Below are 22,173 nucleotides of genomic sequence, written 5' to 3'. Positions count from 1 at the left end.
TACACCATAAAATGTGATGCCGTATCAATCATGGCTGTTTGAGAATGCTGGATGAAAGTAGTACTATTATCAAATACTAATACCTTATCAACTTGTAAACCAAAACTAAATTTTAAGACCCTATTCTTGTTTCTTTCTATTTCTCTTACTCTGGTTCATAGCCTAAAAAATACACTAAACAAACAACCCCAAAAAGGACATGGTAGCTTTTGCCACACTTTCATGATACTTTAATAAGTCAATATAAGTACTCTCAGCAGCTAAAGTCTGTTTGCATTCTCCAAGAGCTTCATGATTAGTCCTTCCAAAAAAGATCTGTATCTTTTTACTTCTGAGCTGAACATTAGAGAAAAAAATACTAGTCAATGATTAGGAAAGGAGACAGAAGAAGTAGCATGAAACTAGGTGTAATATCAGAATTTTAGAATCAGAAAATCAGAATATCAGAACGATACCCAGCAAAAAGCCAGAATGCCCGTCTAAATATTTTGGTCAGAGATTTAACTATAAATACGTACAGCAATATTTCTCTGTTTAAGGACTGAAAGTATATTACAAATGGAAGTCTGCAGAAAAGACACTGTTTGAATACTTGAATATTTAACCACAGATGAATATTCATCCTTTTCCAACAAGGCAAAGCCAGAGAATTATTTATATCTTCTGTTTCAATGGCACTGTGACAATTATGCATCCCTTTTCTGCCTAGTTCATTTTCCAATTATTTTAACAAAATGGTACCAGAGGACACTGGCATTTCCTCCTGGCAGTAGGAACCAGTTGTTGTACATTTAAAACACACAACTGCATATTGTATATTACTTTTAATTACACAGTCAAAGAAATGGGAGTTTTTAACTTACCGAGTGAACTCACACAAATCTGTGTGGAGTATAACAAAATTCTGAGAACATTAGAGATTCTGCATATGATCATTATTTAGTTTTTATACAATCTGTAAATATGTGTGACCTAAAACCAGAAAGATTCAAAAGCTCAAGACCAAAATTGACATTCTAACTCTTTCTTTGTATGGTTCTCTTTGAATCAATCAGAGTTAGATCTCCTTCTCCCAGTTAAGTGCCCTGTAGTCCTTAAGAATTTGAGGCTGGGAGACTATATCATAAATACTTAATTGTCTTATGGTCTTCTAGCTGTTCATTTACAGCTGCTCTTGGAGACAGACAGACTCTTGGCCAATAGGACCAGTATGGCTGTTCTGTTCTTAAAATGAGTTTTGTAGTTGAAGCTGAGGATGGCTAAGAGCCTCTACACAAACAGAAATAGAATATAAATAGAAAAAAAAAAAAGTAAATTGTTAAGAGCATCTTGAAGTCTGACATCCTCAAGAATGTGTTGTGAAAATAACTTTCAAAAACAGCATTATCAAAGATGAATTAGAATTAAACTGGACTTCGTAAGATACTGGGAGGATTATACATAGCGAGGAAAGAAATTGCAAATGGAGTGGAGATCTGAAAATTATTTGATGGTTTTTGATGAATGAATTCAGGGGAAGAAAATGAGAACTGCTGACCAGATATGTAACCATACTTCCTGAAAACAAAACAGAAGGAAGATGAATGAGCTCAAAGTAAGTATAAACTTAACCAACTAAGTTTAAAAGAACAGAGATCAGATATACTTAGTATGAATTAGAAAGACAACAAGAAAATGGTAATGCTGCTTCTCTACATGTGTGGTATCAGGAAGAGTGAGAAAAATAACTCCAGAGAGCTGGTTTAGGGTTTAGCAAGCAAGTTTCTCAGACAAAATTGTTTTGATGACAGAGATAAGGTGGTCTTTTAGTAAATTTCAGGTTTTTTGCTGTTAAAATGTCAACAGAGAGCATTAAAAATTCCAGTAAAACAGAAAAATCAGAAAGGTGATAAAAGAGAAAAAAGGAAGATCTTGAGATTAAGCCTTTCATTTTTCACAGTGGAGAAAATCACATGAAGCATAAAAAGGTTTGTTAGGAAATTTGCTAGAATGATTTAGTCTTTTTGCTGATTATGTCAATACAGTACAGTGATGCTCAAAGGTGTATTCCTAATGAAGAAGGGATCAGAGAAAAATCGTAGTATTATGGATTGGGTAACCCATAACATTCTGCTTTTGACGAAGTTTGGTTGTATATATGCAGACCTTTCCCAAAGGTGTCTATCACGTGGCTAAGTTGACAGGGACATACATAAGGTCATTTTTGGTATGACATACTAACCTTAACAAAGAAGCAAACAAATCTAAACCATAATTTCATAATAGCTAGTTCAGTTTAGTGGCAAATTAATTAAATGTTCTATAAAGCAACAAAAAACTGTTCAACATACTGGGCTGGTATGAAAAATAAAAGGGAAAAGAAGCAAAAGATGAAGCCAGTGTTTGTGCAGCCAAAAAATCAATCCAGTGTATTCATAAAAACAGTAAATTTTGATTTATGTGGAAATATTTGGTTGTCATTACAATAAACAGTGGATGAAAATGCCCTAGAAGAAATAGTTGACAATGAAAATAAATGTTGTACCTTTACATGTTGGGATTATTCCGCTCCAGGTGCCATTGCTAGTACAAGTGCGAATTAAGGAGCTATTTGGTTCCATTGTGTATCCAGGTTGGCACATGTAAGTAACATTTTGTCCAACAACATAATCATCACCATATCTCATGCCATTGGCTGGGACTCCTGGATCTCCACAACTGATAACTGCAAGTGAATGGTTGAGGAATAAGTTTTAAAACCTAAACATGATTTATTTATGTGTGAGAGGAAAAACCTAGGGCAAAAATAGGAAGTTATTGGGGAAAAAGGGAGAAGTGTCATAAACCTTATCTCCATCAAGACAAGATAAACATATATACCATCTGAATTAGCTGACAAACACAGCATGTGGAGCTGTATAACAGTTACATTTGGAGAATATCAACGCACCTGTTTAAGAGTAGAAGTAATAGACTGTACAATATTGATCAGTAAAATGTCAAGATTATAAAATGAAAAAAACTCAAGAAACAATCCACATGTCTCTACCACAGTTTGATACACTGAAATTTTCCTATCAGTTCAGAGCTTCATTTCTGAAGAAGCAGATATCTGTTGTCTAGTTTACTTTTCCATTGGCACATCCTGAAAGAAAACAGAATCTGGAAAACTCAAGATATCTGTCTCCAAAAGGCTACCACTTTGTAAGTGCTCATGTGGTTAATATGCACATGAACAGTCGAGAACATTCAGGCAATACCTAAACATGGGATACAGCTTATGACAAAATTAGGCCTATAGTACTTCAGTGAGTGGAAATGGTTGTAAAACCTCTTGTGACTTCTAGTGTCAGGAGATAATTTAATCTCCTAAGGAGATTCAATATTCAAAAGGAGTTAATAAAGAGTTATATTATTATAATCTGAGAATAATATTAAAATAGATAAGTTTCTGTCAGATCTAGTAAATTGAATCTATCAATTTCTAGAACAGTTTTCAGAGTAAGAGATCTTGAGAACCCTAGTGACAACGACAAAAAACTGTTATTTTTCAGAAATAATCAAACATCAGGAAAAATTCTAGTTCATACAAAATAAATTCCCCATGTGTTTTACAGTTTGTCTTATAGTAAACATTTGTCCTATAGTATTGTTGTTACTTCTAAGTAACTGTGGGAGGCAATTTTCTGGGCAGAAAGCACTTCCTGGCCACTTCCAACTCAATGCCAAAGCATGAGTGAAATGAATGGCACTGTCTATGTATCCTGGTTTCAAAGATGAGAAAAGCCATGACTACATATTTGTAATGTATTCTGGCCAGGTCCCTTGATTTAAATAATTGGGGAATTAAAAATTCAAGGCATATAGTACAACTGTTCTACAGTTTATCATAGTCTGAGTGAGCAGAAACTAATTAAGCTGCATGTATCAATTATTTAAAAAAAAATAAAAAATGTCCACACAATTGCTATCTACAGATACAGAAGAGAAAACACACCAGGGTGTTAGTCTAAAGGTAGGTAGTACAGTGACAAAGAAAATTTGAGATCAGCCTATTTTATTTTAAATATAAGACAATAAATTAATTTTGTTTTAAACTTCAAAAGTCACAGATTTTTCTTTGTTATTCTTAAAAAATACAGAGCTGTGAAAGACAAAACTGTTTCTCTTAGTTACATGAGTATATTAAAATACGTTCTACCTTTCTCTATTTGACATATTCCATTTGCTATCCTTAGTGTTGCAAATTCAACTAAAATAATCCCTGATATTTTTCCACGTATACTATTTTTTTGACTAGGTTACAACATAATTCTTATGCCTTTATCTTTTTTTTGCCCTGATCCTTGTTTCATCTCTTTAGATTTTCCTGTATCAAGAATATTCCACTCTTACTGTAAAGATTGTAACCTTACCACATACTGACACTTTAACAGCAAGAGCTACAATGGCTTTAGCGGATCTTTAGATTGTTCTACCTTCTCAAAATTCCTACCTTCTTATCATTAACTTTTCAAGCTATATTTCAAAGAAAAAGAAAAAAAATCCTGATTTCTTTCATGTGTTTTTTGCCCTTTTGTACTTATTAGTGAGGAAAAAAAAAATATTGCATGAAAAAAAAAATACTCTGGGGAGAACAAGAGTAATTCTTCATAATACTGTGATGTAACATTAGAACAGTTCATAGAGGTGGGTTAAGAGCAGTAAGGAAAAGATATAACATATTATAAAATATAAACAGGATTAGAAACAGATGCTAATAAAGAATTAAAGTGGGTAGATCATGTAATCATACAAATCCCTTAAACTGTAACAGCAGTCTATACAATTTACTATACTATGCCTGTCATTAAAAAGAAAAATATATTAATCTTCTTGTAGCACTACGTTTTTTAAAAGTATATAATGTACGAAATTATGCATGAAATAGTGCAAGATAACGCTGAAGACTTTAATCACATCCAACTTCCATATTTTATTTTATTGTCTTTCAGACAATAAACGAAGTCTATTCCTTAGAGGTTCGTCTTACTTGTGCAGTTTGGCAAGGATCCAGACCATGTTCCATTGGCAGTGCATTGTCTTACAGATGATCCAGAAAGTATGTATCCTTCCATGCATGAATAAATTACCGAGTTAGAGAATGTAGTTCCATCAATACGAAATACTTTTCCATTAGCGGTTGTTCCTGGGTTACCACACTGCACAGCTATAAAACAAAATGTGAAATAACTTTCAAATGTAGTAAGGTTAATTTTTTAAATAGTAATGTCTAAGGACAAACTTGCTGCTAGCTGTGTTATGTGGTAGAAATCTGTGCTGTTATCCTGAAAAATGTAAGTTTCACCACACAGTGAATAGCTGTTTGCATGAATTATTTCTTTTATCTTTTTGTATGTAGGGAAACACAGCCTACAAAATCACCTTTAAAAACTGCATTAAAGGAAATCTAGTTTAGCTGTAAAGACAAACTCCCAAGAAAATGTCTGATCTACAGTTATCACTGTGGATTTAATTTGACTCTGTTGTATGTAAACATTTATAGCACCACCAAAGTATGTTCCCTACCTAATTCAAAGCACGGGATAGAGTCAAAGTCCTGTTTCATAGGGAGGTTTAAGCCTGATGTTTCCCAGTGCTTCAATGCTCAACTTGGAATCTGAATGTGTCTTTCTTATGTGACTACGTAGATACATCTAACCTATATGACCTTAACTGGAGCAATATACCTGTGTGCGTATTAAACACAACCATGCAAGTATCTGTGAACCTGATTCATCATTTCAATGGATTTTTAAGGGGAAAAATAACACCAGAAGTATCTTAAAGTATAAAAGGTGTAATTCATTTCTGTAAGATCAAAGAAAAACAGCAGAAAGTTCAGTTGGGTTAAGCATATACCTTCAGATACCAACATGAAAATACATATATACATTTATGGTTCTGTCAGGATCAGCAGAAGGGATATTACAAAACCAGCTTGTGAAATAAGTATTTAAAATTAGATCGCTATTTCATACAGATAATGCAGTCAACAGTGATAAAGTGGATAATGAGAGTACAGGTTCTCAGATTACTTCCTGCTTTTCAAAAAGCTTTTCTTTGAAGAAGGGTCTGTTGGGTATTATTTCCTATTTTTGAATCAAGATAATTAAGGTAGTAAATGATTCTCAATAAAAATCCTGTTAGAATTTTCTTTTATGATAATACATCTAGCCTGAAATTTCTAAAGTGATATTTAAAAAATAAATAAATAAATAAATAAATTGTTGTAGCATTTCATTTTCGGTTGAAAAACAAAAATAATAATGTCAACAGCATAGTAAATAATTATTTTTTTTTTTTAAGCAAATCATTTATGATACAGATGTAGCTAATGAAATCCTGACATTCACATTTTCCTAAAACTCAGCTCCTTTCTCTGAAATTCAGATGTACAATCCTTGTAATTAAAGATCAGGTGATAGTGATTTTTTTTAAGGGAAAAATCAGCAAAAATCGAATTTTAGAGGACTTGTCTACTTTCCTGCTAAGTTTTTTGTACTGGATGACACATAAAGTTGATGCTGACATAAGACTGAGTAGAAAACAGCCATTCAGTATATTTTTTTTTTCTTAAAATTTTGAAAACTTTCAGCTTCATAGGTGCCAGGAACTTATTTCAAACAACTTATTAAGAAAAAAAAAAAAAAAAAAAAAGTCAGTCCAAAACCAGCTATATACAGTTCACAACACAAAACTAACAAAGTAGAATTGTTTTTCTGATTAACATTTTTAGCAAGACTGTTCAAGCAAAGAGTGCATCTTCTGTGATTTACCTTTACACTCAGGTTGCTTTCCTGTCCAACTTCCATTTGCCATACATGTTCTTTCTTCTGAGCCATGGAGGATATACCCAACATCACAGCTGAAATGTACCGTGCTTTTAATTTTAAAATTGTTTTCTTCTCTAGATCCATGACCTGGGATACCTGGGTCACCGCAAGAACCAGCTGTATCACCTAGAATTTAGAGTGCAAAGATTAGAATAAATATGAAATCTTATGATGCTGCATTTAAAAAATACGTTTCTAGGTATTTATAAATAAATTTATATTCAGATTTTTAGAAATAAGCATATATCCGCGTGGATGTGAATATCTGTAATTACAAAATTGCTTGATTCTCGAATAATTTATTTTTACTTTTTTATATAAGTACAGAACAAAAGTTATATTTATCACAAGATTCCCCTTAGATCATGCTAGATTTTGGTAACAGAATCATCAAAAAAGAATAGAGAAACAAAAAGACACAAAACATTGGTCATTTTTCTTTTAAAATCAGAAATTCTGAGTGAAGTCAAGGTTCTGATCATAAAGTTAATTTTCTTGTTTGACTATAACAAACGTTCATAAAATGCTTCCTGTTTTATGGTATCATTAGAGTTGCAAAAGTTTTGCTATTGAATGAAAGCTCTAGTCAACAATTTTAAGTACATCTGGCATGAAGCATTTCCCTGATTTTTAGAAATGTTGAAAGTTCATTTCAAGACTGCCTGAAAGCTAAAGTCTTCCTCAGCTAGAAATGTTTAAGCAAATTCCAAGATAGAGAGTTAATGTTTTCTACTATCTGTTTTATATCAGTGTTAAAATATAATAATAATAATAACAATAATGATAATAACAACAACAGCAACCATTGTCTCTGAGATTATACATCAACTTCTTTATTTATGGTGAGAAATTTTAGGAACTTCTAGGTAACATTGTATTTGCACAGCAGGTCAGTTGTTTAAATATTTTAATATGTACTTAGGATCTGATGTTGCATGTTTTTAAAGGTCTTTAAGCTAACTTTCTATGTAATAATAGATTAAGGTATATTGTATTACTAAGTTTCAATACAAAATATTTGAATTGTAGAATTCTTGGAGCTGCACCATTCAGATTTTTGTCCATGGACAGCTTACTTCTTCTATGCAAAAAGTAACTCAAACATCTTCATATTTTTGAGAGCATAGTTGCATTATTTTGTACTTAGTTACACTAATGTAAATAAAGAAGAATTATTTTAAGAATGTGCTAGAAAGCTTTAATTTAACTACTGAAGAACCTCCTATTAAAGTTTCACATTAGAGACACATTATATTAAAATATCTGTACAAATTATGCAAAGAATGGTTTCTGTAGAATAGCCATATTTTCTGGTATTTATCTAAGCTTAAATGGCAGTAATAAGAGAGGGTCTTACATAGAAGTAGTAAACAAAGTTGCTTGCTTCAATTACCCAGAAGACTAAATGTGACAAACTCATTATCTAAGGGTTCTATGGGAAGTTAGGACCTTGGAATTGTAGATAAAAGGAAAAACAGAGCTTCCCTTGCCTTGGTTGGCAGTGTGTGTGTGTAAACTACACTGTTGGAGTGACACTGTTGGTTGGACACATCTCTTTACTAATAAAAGCATGTACAGTACTGAATAGTGAAAGGAATAAGAGTAGAACTAGATTGCTTTGCTTTGAGAATTATGCTGTATTAGCAAATACTTCATTTAGTCCTATATATCCAAGAAGCTGACCATATTTTTGTCACTTGTTAAGGCAGTTCATGTGCCAACCTGCAGTTTTTTAGGTCATGTTTACTATTTTTAATTTCATTTCACATAGGTCATTATTTTTTCTTTCCCCACAATTTCATTAAAAAACAATATAGCTAACAATATAACTTACAGGAGCTGATCTGCAGAACTCATAAAGGCTTGTTTGAAAAAATAGTGTAGCCATGGAGCCTCAATCTGAAGGCACATCTGGAGAGTCACAGATAAGGGTGGAACCTTGCTTGGAATAGCAAAAGAGAACCAATCCTATCCAACCCTGTGATGAAGCAGCTGACAGAGTAAACTGTGAACCACCCTTACTACTTCAGAAACCAATTTTATCATTACTTAAATTAACCCACCTTAAACTAAACCTTTTAATTTAAGAACAATCAAACTAATGCAGCCATGTTTATTACATTGTGAACTTTTGTAGAACGTATGTGCAAAAACACGTGGTCCTATGTATTTTGATGCGTTCAGAAATAATAAATCAACTCAAGTAAGTATAAGAGCTAGTTGACTGTCTGGTTCAAAATCATAGACTCAAAAGTTTAGGTTCTTCTCTGTTTATACATTTCATTATGTGACATAGATCAGTAAAGCAGCCTGCCAGCCCTATTTAAAAAGAAGTTGTAAATAGGTTCAAATTATAGTAAGTAAAATAATTTTATAAGCTTTCAAAATACTCCATGTCCAAGATAGATAGTTAGGTGACAACAACCCTCTAGTTTGAAAATATTTTTAAAATAGTTTAAAAATGTCCTAGATCAAGTTTTGTTTGTTTTGGTTGGTTGGTTGGGTTTTTTTGTTTGTTTTTTTTTTTTTTTTAATCCTTATCTTTCATTTTCCAGTATTATTTATCTGGACCAAGAAGAATTTGGGCCTGGACCTATAAATTATTCTGTACTTGTAAAATGTCTACAATAACAGCTCAGTTTTCAGCAAGTCTCTTGGCATTATGCCTAAATAATTTTATGATGAAAAAATGAAAACAGGCTTTTTGCTATGCCAAGTATAAATTGCATATCTCTCTTGTAAATAAAATAATATGTTATTTCCTAAAGGCTAATTATTACTGGGAATTATTATTCTTTTAATCTTAGAGAGGTTACCCACCAGCTTTTGATTAAAGGTTACAGAAATTAGTTTTCTAAATGACTAATCACATCACGAAGTGACAGTGATATAATCAATGATATCATAACAATGTATTTCTATTGCATTGTGCAGAGGTTCAACGAAATGATTTTCACAGTCAGTTATGAGCCATCCTTCACCCACATGTTTAATAAATTCTCAACTGGCATTTAATCTTAATAACAAGGAGGGTATTTAGACCACTTCAGTAAGTACACAGCCATTGCTGCACCTACAAGGAATTCTAAGTGGCTGCATATTTCTGACACCAGCTGATATACATGTGATGAGCAAAAACTGTGTTTCTCAGTGCCAATAGATATCAAAGGGACATGACAATTCCTTCCAGCTCTAGGAAGTGAAACATGAAAGTGCCATGTAACAGAAAGGAAACTTTCTTAGGTATGATATGACAAAATTTGGTTACGCTATGTTAGCTGACTTAGCATTTTCTGTTCGAATTCATCTCCATATATGAAAAGAACAAGCATACTGTATCTTTTGTCAGTTGAACATTCTGTATTATTATTAATATAATCAACAAAAAATACAAAGTTTATGGCTTTAACATGCATTAAAAATGAAGAAATAAAGTTATCAAGGCTAGTAATGAAAGCCAATGGTTTCACGTTTTAGATACAAAATACGGAAATTCTTTACAGTAAACTACAAATTTTTTAAAGGATTTCAAATGCATGCTTTGAAATAAAAATCTTGAAGTTTTCTTAATCTAGAATTGTAGTTTAGTACAGTACACATAAAGAAAATGACATTTGTTTTCTGTCAGAATTTTATTCCCTATGATTAACATTCGAATCTATGTCCAAAAAGTGTTTCTTCATGCATTCATTAGAGTTGATTAGAGTTTCCTGTCCTTGGCTACTGAAATTGTCATTAGAAAAAAACAAAACAAAACAAAAACCATCTATTTTAATGTAGCTCACTTATGAACACTTATCACAAGATATTTGAACACTTATTTAATTTAATTTAATAGGATGATTATAGAATAGTCTTATTATCAGCAAGGTTTGTTAGATACTTTCACATACATTTTCAGGTTTCATATTTGTATTCCTTGACATTTGTCTATTTCTATTTTTTGGGTTTTTTTCTGTTTTTGTAAGTCACAAATTAGTGTGTGTGGGGGGGTGTGCATGTTTGTTTTGTTTGGTCTTTTAATTTCATTAGGGTTTTGCTTGTTTCCTTGTTTTTCTTATGAACTCTATAGAAAACTATAATAAGTAGCCTTAGATTTTATCTAAAGAGGATTTTTTTCCCCAAAACAAAAATGCATGCATACTAGCTATAAAAATATTTTTAATGAAACTAGTTTGCATTTGCAATTCACATTAATATATCATTCTTTATTAAGTAATTTTATTTTGGATTAAGCTTTTATTTCTAGTGCATAGCTCTAAATATCATAGGTTATAAGAACTTGATCTTTGTTTCCGTTGTGACAAATTTCCCTCTGATTTTAAAGATGGAACGTTTAGGGATTAAATTAGGTGTTCCAATTTTCTAGTTTCCATCAGATTTCAGGTTGTAATGACAGATTATTGAAAGAAGAGGGACTCACAGAACAACTTACAAATATTTATGTTGTCCTTGTCTGCAACTACTTCATAAAAGTTTTCAGTAGAATGCCCAGATACTGAAAAATTATTATTTTCAGAATGTTGTCCAAGATTTTAACCAAGAAGCACTATTTTAATATGTTATTAATTTTTAATCATTTATGTGTCATAGGCATTAAAAATTCAAATTCTGAAACTGTAGCTGACAATCAGTTTATATCTGAATTCACTGAAGACATGAAGGCAGGAGGAAAAAGAAAAAAAAATTGCAATATGTAACACCCCAGCTAGAGTACTATATCTAGTACTGAGGTCCCCAGCACAAGAAGGACATCGATCTGTTAGAGTGGGTCCAGAGGTAGGTCACAAAAATTATCAGAGGACTGGAACACCCCTCCTATGCAAATAGGTTGACAGAATTGAGGTTGTTCAGCCTGGAGAAGGAAAGGCTCCTGGGAGACCTTATTGAAGATTTTCAATATATAAAATACATAAGAATGATGGAGACATTTTACCAAGGCCTGTGGTGACAGGGCAAGGGGCAACTGTCCGAAAGTGAAAGAGGGTAGGTTTGTACTGGACATACCTGATCTAGTGGAAGGTGTCCAAACCCGTGTCAGGGGAGATAGAACTAGCTGATCTTTAAAGGACCCTTCCAACCCAACCCATTCTATGATTCTATGATTTTCTTTATAATGAGGGTGGTGAGGCTCTGTAACAGGCTGCCCAGAGAAGTTGTGGATAGCCTATTCCTTTGAGCAACCTGATCTAGTTGAAGATGTCCCTCCACATTGCAAGGGGGGTTGGACTAGGTCATCTATGGACATCCCTTCCAAACCAAACTATTCTGTGATTCCATTATTCCATTATTCTAGTGGAAGATGTCCTTGTCCATGGCTGGGGGGCTTGGACTAGATGATTTTAGAGGTCACTTCTGACTCAAACTGTTCTTTAATTCTAGATTTACTGATGCTGTTAAGAACATAATATTTTTAGTGTGATAGTGGTATAGCAGCACAGTCAGATTGCATATTGGTTATTTTTCAACTCTTGCTTTGGCACAGCTGCAACACAAGAAATTTGTTACTTGTTTTCTTCTTATTTTCAGACTTTGAAAATATCTAAGTACTCTGAATTACATAGATCTGAAAAAAGGTCCAAAATCCCACTGATTTGTTGAAACTATAGAACGGAAACATAAGGATTACAAGAAACAACCTCTCTCCAGTAGTAATTGAGAATTGAAACTGACAACATGATTAACCTCTATCATAATCTGTGTTTATATATCATAAGATAAGAAATGGGATTTAGACAAATCTCAAATTTTTGTGTAACTTGGATTTCTGTTTTTCACTTGATGATTGCTGTTAAAGTGAATCAAACAGAAATTGTGAAATAGAACTTTCCTAAGCATTAAGTTGATCAGAAAACATACCTTGACTTCAAGTGAAGGCTAATCTATTACAAGGATTAGATAGTGTTCCCTCAAAACCTGAGCATGCTATCCTGAAATTATGTTGAACCCACTTGGCCTTATTATAAAGACGGATGTAATATATAACTAAGTTGTATTCCTAGGATGTAAAGTCAGCAGATACTCTGAAATTAGAAAAACAAAACAAAACAAAACAAAACAAAAAAACACAAAAACAAACAGAAACAAACAAAAAACAAACACAAAACAAAGCAAACAAACAAACAAACAAAACACCAAAACCCAACCATCATCTTGAAGAGATGATGATGCAAGGTTTGCCTGTGTAATACTCTTGCCAGAAGTAACAGAGAAAATATTTTCAAAACAAACCAGTTCCTTTAACATTCTATTGAATGCGCAATTTCCTGTCACTGAGAAAGCCTACTTCTCACAAATTATTTTCTTGCTAATAGTTTTAACTTAACTTTTACTTCTATTGAGACAGTACTTCAGTTTTATACGTGATTTTCCAGATTTTAAAATGACCTTCTGATAAAATCAAAATAAATTCAAAACCAGAGCACATTCATTAATTCAAAAATATTACCTGAGCAATGAGGAAGAGATCCACTCCAGTGTCCATTTAACTGACATGTGCGAGATGACTGACCTAACAGCAATCGTCTACCTGTGCAGGTATAATGAACAGTAGACCCAAATGTATATTTATCTCCAGACAGGACCGCGTTAGGAGGCACGCCAGGATGGCCACAGTCAATCACTACAATGCATAATTATTGGAGATAAAAAAAGGTTATTATCACTGCTCAAACAGTATGTAGTTATCATTTTCATTACTCCATACATAAACTTTGTGAAGAGGTTGACCTTTTTAGGGTTTGTGGGAAGGGGGCACATTATGTGATTGGAAATGCAAAATACATAATATTACAGACCAAAAGCTGTGAAACAAATGTTTAGAGATGTCAAAAAGGTATTCTAGATATAGATATTGATATCCAAAGACACTCATTCATGAAGTTGATCTTTATGGCAAGAACACATGCACATACACGCACACACACACAAACACACACTCATGAATCTATTCTTCAGAGAAAAAATACAGGAAGACAGAATCTGCCAAAGTCACTGTAGGAATCATACATTGGTATTAATTGTACAATAATTGAAGGTAATTTCTCTAGAATCCCTGTCATAGAAATGGTCATAGATAAACTCTCTATCAGTTGTTTATTGGGTAAATTTTGATCATTAATTGCTAGTTATTTCCACACTATGGTTAATTTTTAGTACTCTTAACCTTGAAATTTTTGTGATTTCCACTTACAGATTGCAGATAAGGGTATCCAACAGTTAGTTTGCACACATCTAATTTTGCTAACTGGCTCAAATGTCATGAAGTACATAAAATCAGGAAAGAAAATGAAATGATTTAGTGTTGCATCTTTTGTCCTCTAAGTTGTCTCTTATATAGAAAATTATGATAAGTGTCTCTTGCTACAAATGGTCAAAAGCAGTCATTTTTTCAGTAATATAAAGCAGGCTAAATGATAGAAGCCTGATCTAAAATCAGGAGAACACCACTGAAATAATTTCAGCAGCCTCCTATCTACTGGAATGTTGCTAAAGTAACAGTGAAGCTACCTTGGATAGATGAACAGGAGGCTAGCTACTCCAGAAGATCAAAAAAAAATTACAAAAGATCTTATACATGATTATGCATTATCTACATGGACAACATATGCAATGGAAACAAAGTTCTGTATTGAAAAGAAATAGCTAGCCTGTCTTTAAGATTAAGAGCACATATCAAAAATGCACAAAAAACCCTCCTTGCATGTGGAATTAATATAGAGAAAACTTTGAAGAATTTCAATGACTATTTCTTTTTTTCCTGAAAAAAACAAACAAACAAACAAATATACCGCTAATACAGATTATGGACAAGATATATAACATTCTGGAAAAACAGAAAGAAATATAAATTCACATTCTATTCTGGTCAAATGTGGTGATGTATCAGTAAAATTACAACATTATTAGTTTAAAGTCCAACTAAATTTACAAACATTATACACAAATTCTTTAGTACTGAATGAAAAAGTACACTTGAAGTTTCTTTAATGTGTATACTTGCCAGAAATTCTTATCATTCTATCTGACAACAAAGAATCACAGAATCATAGAATATCTGTATATGTCATCTTATGTGGGAAGAAACATCAGGACAAGGTGCGGTGTTAGAATTACTGAAAGGATGGCATAGATACCAGGAAAAAGCTAGTGTCCATTATTTAGATTTCAAGCTTGGAAGCTGTGGATTGTGTGTACTCTCACTTCAGTAGCTTAAAAATAGCAAATCAGAGCATGTCTTTCAGAACTAAATTGAGAATATTTTACATTACAAAAGAACATGGTATGGGCACTGGAATGTTTCGAGGTATATTGTCCAAATATGTAAAGTACATTTCAAAGTGTCTTTCTAGCAATATATGCCTGAGTAGCATATGCCCCTGATGAGAGTTGAAAGGGCATTACGGTGCAGGCCAGTGCTGCATTCTGCTTCTTATAGGATTTATAGTAGCCAGAAGTACTTTAGTTATAAAACATTTCAAAGAAATTGAGTAACTTTACAGGTGAACTTTTCCTTTGTTATCATTTCTCTTCTGCATCAAGCTAGCAATATTTTTAAAAAAGGTATCTTCTTTGAGACTAGAGATTGAAAACCAGCAAGGTCAAAAAAACCAAAAAAAATCCAGCCTGGGTCAAAGAAAAATATCCAGCAGCTTTCCACTTCTTTTCCATTGCTCTTAATGTTAAACACTTAAACTCTTTGTTATAAACTCTGATTTGCAATCGAGCTACTTGTTCCATCAATAAAAGGGACAACTTCCAGAACTAAAGCTTTTAAGAGTAAGAAAAAATAAAGTTTCAGGTATTTAGTTTTGTTTTGTTTTGTTTTAACTGGAGAGAGACAAGAGCAGAACTGGAGGAATCTCAATCAAGGAAGAATAATCAAGGTAAAACTGAGAACTAGTACCTACAATATTGTAAATATATGTCCATGATTCTTGAACAAGAAACCCTTCACCTGTCTTCCTTTACCCTCTAGAAAACAAAGCTTTCAGCCTTTCTCAGAGGCTATTTTTATCCTAATTTTTATCCTAAACCAAAATATTTTTCATAGACTTGTAGAGAATTAGGCAAAACCGCTGTCCCAGTCAATTAAAAACCTATGAAATATCTGTGGATATATTTATATCATAGTTAGAAAGTTGTCCATGTCAAGCCAGAACAAAAACAAACTAATTGTGTTGGTCTGCTTGTCTTTGTTGGGATCGAGGTTGCATATGACTGTGATGTTCAGGTACCTCTGGTAGTGTGGCAAGCTGAGAACATGATCCAGAGTACACTGTTGGTGCTCTACAGTGCCATTTCTATTTCCTTACTCTCCACATAGATAGACTGATCTTGCTGTTGTTGCAAGAGAAGTCCAGAAGGTAGCATGGTATCAATAATTGGGTGTTCTAATTTTTAAGTTTCAATGTGATTGTAGCTTTGTGGCTAATAGAGGCCACATACTGGCAAAGTCAATGGATGTGTTTTATCTTTGATCTCTGCTATCAGGGATCATTGTGCGGAGGTATTCAGAGATGATTTTTCCAGTTATTGCATTTTCCAAGGCTTCTGTGTTATTTTCTGCATACAGTAAAATATAACTGCATTACTTCAGCTGCTACTTAGACCTTCCATCATTACTGCACACACACAAATGTATATAAATACAATGAATCTAATTGCTGTCATAAGACTGATGGAAATGTTGTATAAAATAATACCTAATCTTGTTCACATTTTTTATAGCAGAATACACATTATCTACTTACTAATGCATTCAGGTAGAGGTTTGTCCCAGTGGCCATTTGGTTGACAAATTAAAACTGAAGAGCCAAATAAAAAATATCCAGGATTACAGTCATAAAATACTACTGTGCCATATGTGAAATTTCCATGTTCGATTTTACTTTCTCTTATGGAATTTGCAGGAATTCCAGGATCAGAACAATTGACCACTAAAAAGAAAAAGAGCATAGATTTGAGAGTTGTGCAAATACAGCCTACTAAAACTGTCTTTAAATGGTCTCCTGTTCCTTGTATGAGAAACTTCCAATGTGTTGTACCCCGAATTTATATATAATGATACTGAATTAGGAAGCTAATATGAAACCAGGATATGCTAAAACTGGGAGGCACTAAACTCAAAGAAGATAAAAGGAAATGTTTATTCACAGACTGTGATGTTGCTGTTAAAGTATTTGCCACTAAAAGTGGAAAAAAAAAAAAAAAAGTTGGAAACAGGTAATGGGGCTAGATGTGGCTTTGGTTTAACCCACACAGCTGTGCAAACATATTTCTGTTCCTATCCTAACATTTTGATAGTAGTGCACCCTTGCACCAGAGGTTTTGAGCAAAAAGGCACATGTTCAGTTGGGTAAGACTGGTGATTCTGCTAAAACAGGGAAATATCCCAACAAATGAGTATTTAGCTTAAAAATAGGGGTATAGTTTGATAGTTAAGAATATTGGTGGATTTTTTGAGTTCTCAACTACTTTAGGATTCATATGTTGGAAAATCACTGAAGTTGATTTTTTTTCCCCTTTTTTTGCGACTTGCAGCTATCTACTTATCTGGGGAGTCATGGAGATTTTTTTAAGTTTCCATGCAATAGACTCCTCTGGTCAAGTATAGCCATCATTACCTACTCAAAGTGCCTCTAGAAAACTGCAGTTCATGTAAAAATTACTATCCCTATATTCTTACAATCAACTGCATGTTTACATGCATACATGTGTATGTATCTTCGTGCAAATTTACACATCTGTGTTTGTGTGTGCATGGATGTGTGTACATAAAAGTATCAAAATATGTTAAAAAGCTCTGTAGTCTAAAAATAAAAAAAGCCAGATGCAATTTAAGATAATTTTTCCTACCTAGATCACTCAATGCAGTCATTTTATGGCTTACCTACTCTCTCTAGTCACTATGCTAAATGTTGTAATCTGTTTATACGCTCCTCTTAGGAGTTCTCAAATATTGGTAACGTAAGACTAGAATACATATATTTTTTTCTGATAGAAGTAACTTTCTGGTTGAATTTGACTTCTTTAACGTTAAATGACAAATCATTTTTTTCAGTTATATTGATGGACACTATTGAAAACTTGCTATTTTTTTCCCAGAGGAAAATCTGAGTTGTATTTCTATCCGATTTCATTTTTGTAGACAAATGTTTTATAACATATGAACATTCATCTTCATATTATTAAGCGTGTACTTAAATAATGATTTTGTTTTTATTAGTAAATCTGGTGTAGTGAATGCCTGAAAGAAAATACAAGCAGCTTTGACCATTCGAATATTTTTCCACTATTATTATAGCTGGCTATACTTCAGCAAAGTTGTAGACAATGTAACAACATCAAGTGCACTGCTGAATTCATACGGCAATTGCAAATTCAGCTTTCTCAAAGGACTGAAGCCTTCTCTATAATATTGCACTTAACGCAGTATACAAATACAAGGTAACATCTTTTTATTTTTTTTAATTCAATTTCAATGCAAATAAAACAAAATAGTATAATCAGAATTGATTTCACTGAACATTGCAGACATCACTAATAATTTTCTATACAAAGATGTTTCTTTTTATTCTTAAAGTTTGTTCTAAAACCAATAGAAGATTTCAGGACTATGTAAAATTTCAGAGAATAACCTGATCACTTTATTTACTGATTCCTACAGGCCAATAACATATCAGACAGTTTGGCACATTATTCTGCAACACCAGAACATTGAGGTGATTTATAGCAGCTAGACTGAAAATGAGATTTATTAGGTACCTTTAATAAACAACATGTTTAATATTGTAAATTTTAAAAATAATAACTTCTCATGAACAAAATGTCCTCAGAAATTTCAGTTTTGTAAAGTATTCAGCAGTATCATTTAAGGCAAAGTGACAAAAAGAAAGTGGAAAAAAAACTACTGGAAGGAAAATACAGTATATAAAATTATTAGAAATATATAACATGACTTAGGCTGTATACTGATAAAAATCCACAGAAGCTGCTGGAAGGTGCTGAAAAAGAATCAATGCAATTTTGGTATATGTGAAAGCAGTTTATAGCAATAAGCACATTTTTCTAAATGAGAACAATTAAAACATTTAAGAAGCACATAACAGCAGACTTAAAAAGGACAATGGTGATAAAACATTTCTAAAAGTGCTTATGAAAACTCAAACCTGACTGATTTCAGAATACTCTTTTCAGTGAAATAAATGTAAATATAATATCTTGAAGTGTTGAGAACCAACCCAAATTGATTATAATAACAAATTAGAATAAAATTTAAAAGTCATGGTCAATGGAAATGTAAGAGGGAAACCAGGGACATACTTCATGTTGGCTAAAAATGAAGAGAATATTTTTTGAGGATTTAAGCTCTTGATTATCTCTGCGTAATTTTGCTTAAGGAACTTGTAGAAACCACTAAAAAAAAAATCAATACAAACTACAGACACATAAGAAAGTTTCTCTGCAACAAGTATCCTGGCAACCTGAATGTAGAACATACCTGACTGAAAAATCATAGAATCATGAAACATCTTTAATAATTTGATGCCTGTTAGTAAGAGGCTTTATTTTGTCTTGACGGTGTCCCTTTATCTTCAGCTTATTTTTTTCAGCCTTAATTTTCCAAATAAGTTTGAAAAACCTACAAATGTTTGCATTCTTACCTTTGCATATTGGAGGTGGGTGGCTCCACTGCCTATTAGCCTGACACTGTGCTTTGGTTGGTCCTTGCATAACATACCCAGTATTACACGAGAATGTCACAACATCATTGAAGTTAAAACCATTTCCACTTGTTCTTCCATAAATAGGACTACCAGGGTGACCACAGCTAACAGCTACCACAGCACAAAACAAAAAAGCAGAAACCAAACAGAACATGCCGTTACACTTTTCATGATTTATGATATAGTAATCATTACAATAATCACATAACAGTAAAGTTTTGATAAACTACTGAGTGCTTTCTGTGAAAGATTTACATTTCTCTGAACTGAATAAGAACTAAGACATATTTTAGCAAATGTTCAAGCACTTATTAAAATATTTAAATAAACTGAATAGATTTTGCCATGCAGTAATCAAGGCAATTGAAGAGAACTTTTCTGAAGAATCAGAAGAAAAGCAAGCACTTGATTTTCATTACATATGGTCTGAAACTGAAATATTTCAGTGAGTTTGTTCCTCAGGTATTATTTCTTACAAATATGTTTTAGCATCAACACACTTTGTTTTATCTTTGAGGCCTAAGTAGTTAGTGAAGTTATAAATTCATGACTGCATATATTACACATTACGGGCATTGTGAAACTTTTATTGTATTTATACAAGACCTGGTTACAGGAGGTAAAGTTCCTTTTATTTGCTCACAAAGACCGGATGCAAAAATATTAAGAAAATAAAGCACAAATTAATTTTCCTAAAATAATTAAAAAATGTGTAAATATTATCTTCTATGTTTTAACAAACTCCAATTGTTGATAAACAAAATGTTCATCAGTAATTTAAAACAGAAAAATAATCACAGAACAAATTAGTTAACTCTCAAATTTTTATAACTCTAGAAACTTTATTATTTTTCTAAATTAATCTTGTTAAGTCTGACAAATACACTTTCTTTTTCTCTGTGTATAATAGGCTTATCATGACAAAAAAAACTAATTCATTTAGACTAAAATAATTTTTTTAAGCAACATCAAGCCTTAACCTCTAGTATAGTATACTAATCCCCCACAAAAAAGTCACTATATATTCTATGAATGAAAGTTAAAATGAATTCTGTATGTTCCATTAATATCACTAAGTTATTTTAATTACATATATTGTCTTTATGTTATGGGTATAAGAAATTTGTGTATAAGGAGTCACATTTTTTCCCAAAAAGAGTAATTGGCATACATTAAACTGTGAACATTTGTAAAGCTGTCAAACAAAGATATACATTCAGCCCATGGACATGTTTTTTAATGTACATACAATAACAATAAACATAATTTTTGTGTAAATAGGTACATGAAATTTGAATAAAATTTTGGATAATACCCACACACATTCAGTAGTAATACACAACAGTAGTAACATGTCTGCCCACTGTACAAGCATGAAGAATGGTGAATTCATAATTGAAAAGTCAGAATCATTACATTTAAACACATAATCACAAGAATTCAAATTAAACAGCTGAATTTAAATTAGTAAATGTGAGACTATTTTTCTACACTTCATTTGAACCTTTGATCTGAAGTGGAGCTATTCTGAAATATCTCTCCTGCAACATAAATCTGTATGTGTTGCCACGCTTACTTACGCACACAGGATGGAAGTTGACCAGACCAGTTGTGATCCTGTTGACATATTCGTACAGAAGAACCAATCAGTCGAAAACCAGGACTGCACTGGTATACAACTGTGTCTCTATATCCATAATTTTCTCCAATTACTTGACCATTGACTATAAGATCTGGAATACCACAGTGACCAGCTAGGTTTTTCAAAGTAAATTAACAAAACAAAACCAAAACAAAACAAACAACAACAAAAAACAACCAACAAAACAAACAAACAAAAAAACGGTAAAAATAATCAGTAAATACGCCAGATAAATTTTAAAGATACCTCCATAATTAAAACAAAAAAATGTCGAATATGTTTCAATGTTTTTTTATTGACTTCATTCAAAGGTTTATTTTTATTAACTTGAGGAAAACTGCAGTATCACATTTGTATAGGTAGGACACATGTAAAAAAAATATAAAAAGACAGTGTAGCAAAGAGATTAAATGTCACATATGTTATCAAATTTCTTTTCAAAAATATGAGTAACTCCTTTTCATTAAAATCTGTAAAATTCTATATTATTCCCCTTAGTTTTATTTTGATTAAGACTAAACTTAATAAAGTTAACATTACAACATTATACCATTATATAAAAATGCATATAAAGGCAAATAAAAATAATATTATAAATATCAATCCATGTGGATGTTATAAGTACAGCCTTCTTACAATGGAAACAAATGAACTTGGACAATTTATTGCTGGAATCTGACTCTCTGGATTGTTTTCCATTCTTTCTGCCCTATTTTTCTCAAAGAAATCTTGAAGAGATGTTCGAGCTAAAGGCAGACTGTGTAACTACCTCCAAATGTCCTGCAACCAAATACCTTTCTACATCTTAGTCTAACCTTCTACCCTATATTCTCAAAATATGTGAAATAACTATGAAAGATTACACTATGAAAGTCACAAAGAGACATGAAATCTAGAGAGAGGCTGGGAAAAAGAATGAACCATGCGTCATTTGTTACTATTTTTCTTA

General features: G+C 32.4%; 1 protein-coding gene across 3 annotated transcripts in view; it reads right to left on the bottom strand.

The window, feature by feature from the left end:
* The window catches only part of CSMD3 (CUB and Sushi multiple domains 3), a gene marked incomplete at its 5' end in the record, with an annotated part of 631,488 nt that overhangs the window by 37,166 nt on the left and 572,149 nt on the right, over positions 1–22,173 (bottom strand). For all 3 annotated transcript variants that reach the window (XM_082045128.1, XM_082045129.1, XM_082045130.1), the window contains 7 exons: positions 2,525–2,704; positions 5,012–5,188; positions 6,798–6,980; positions 13,303–13,476; positions 16,607–16,792; positions 19,520–19,693; positions 21,163–21,336. In XM_082045128.1, the coding sequence (XP_081901254.1) occupies positions 2,525–2,704; positions 5,012–5,188; positions 6,798–6,980; positions 13,303–13,476; positions 16,607–16,792; positions 19,520–19,693; positions 21,163–21,336 (1,248 nt within the window). The remainder of the gene's footprint in view (positions 1–2,524; positions 2,705–5,011; positions 5,189–6,797; positions 6,981–13,302; positions 13,477–16,606; positions 16,793–19,519; positions 19,694–21,162; positions 21,337–22,173) is intronic.

This window comes from Streptopelia decaocto (genome assembly GCF_964273445.1).
Source record: "Streptopelia decaocto genome assembly, chromosome: 2".
Classification (NCBI taxonomy): domain Eukaryota; kingdom Metazoa; phylum Chordata; class Aves; order Columbiformes; family Columbidae; genus Streptopelia; species Streptopelia decaocto.
This window is presented reverse-complemented; position numbering and strand designations above follow the sequence as displayed.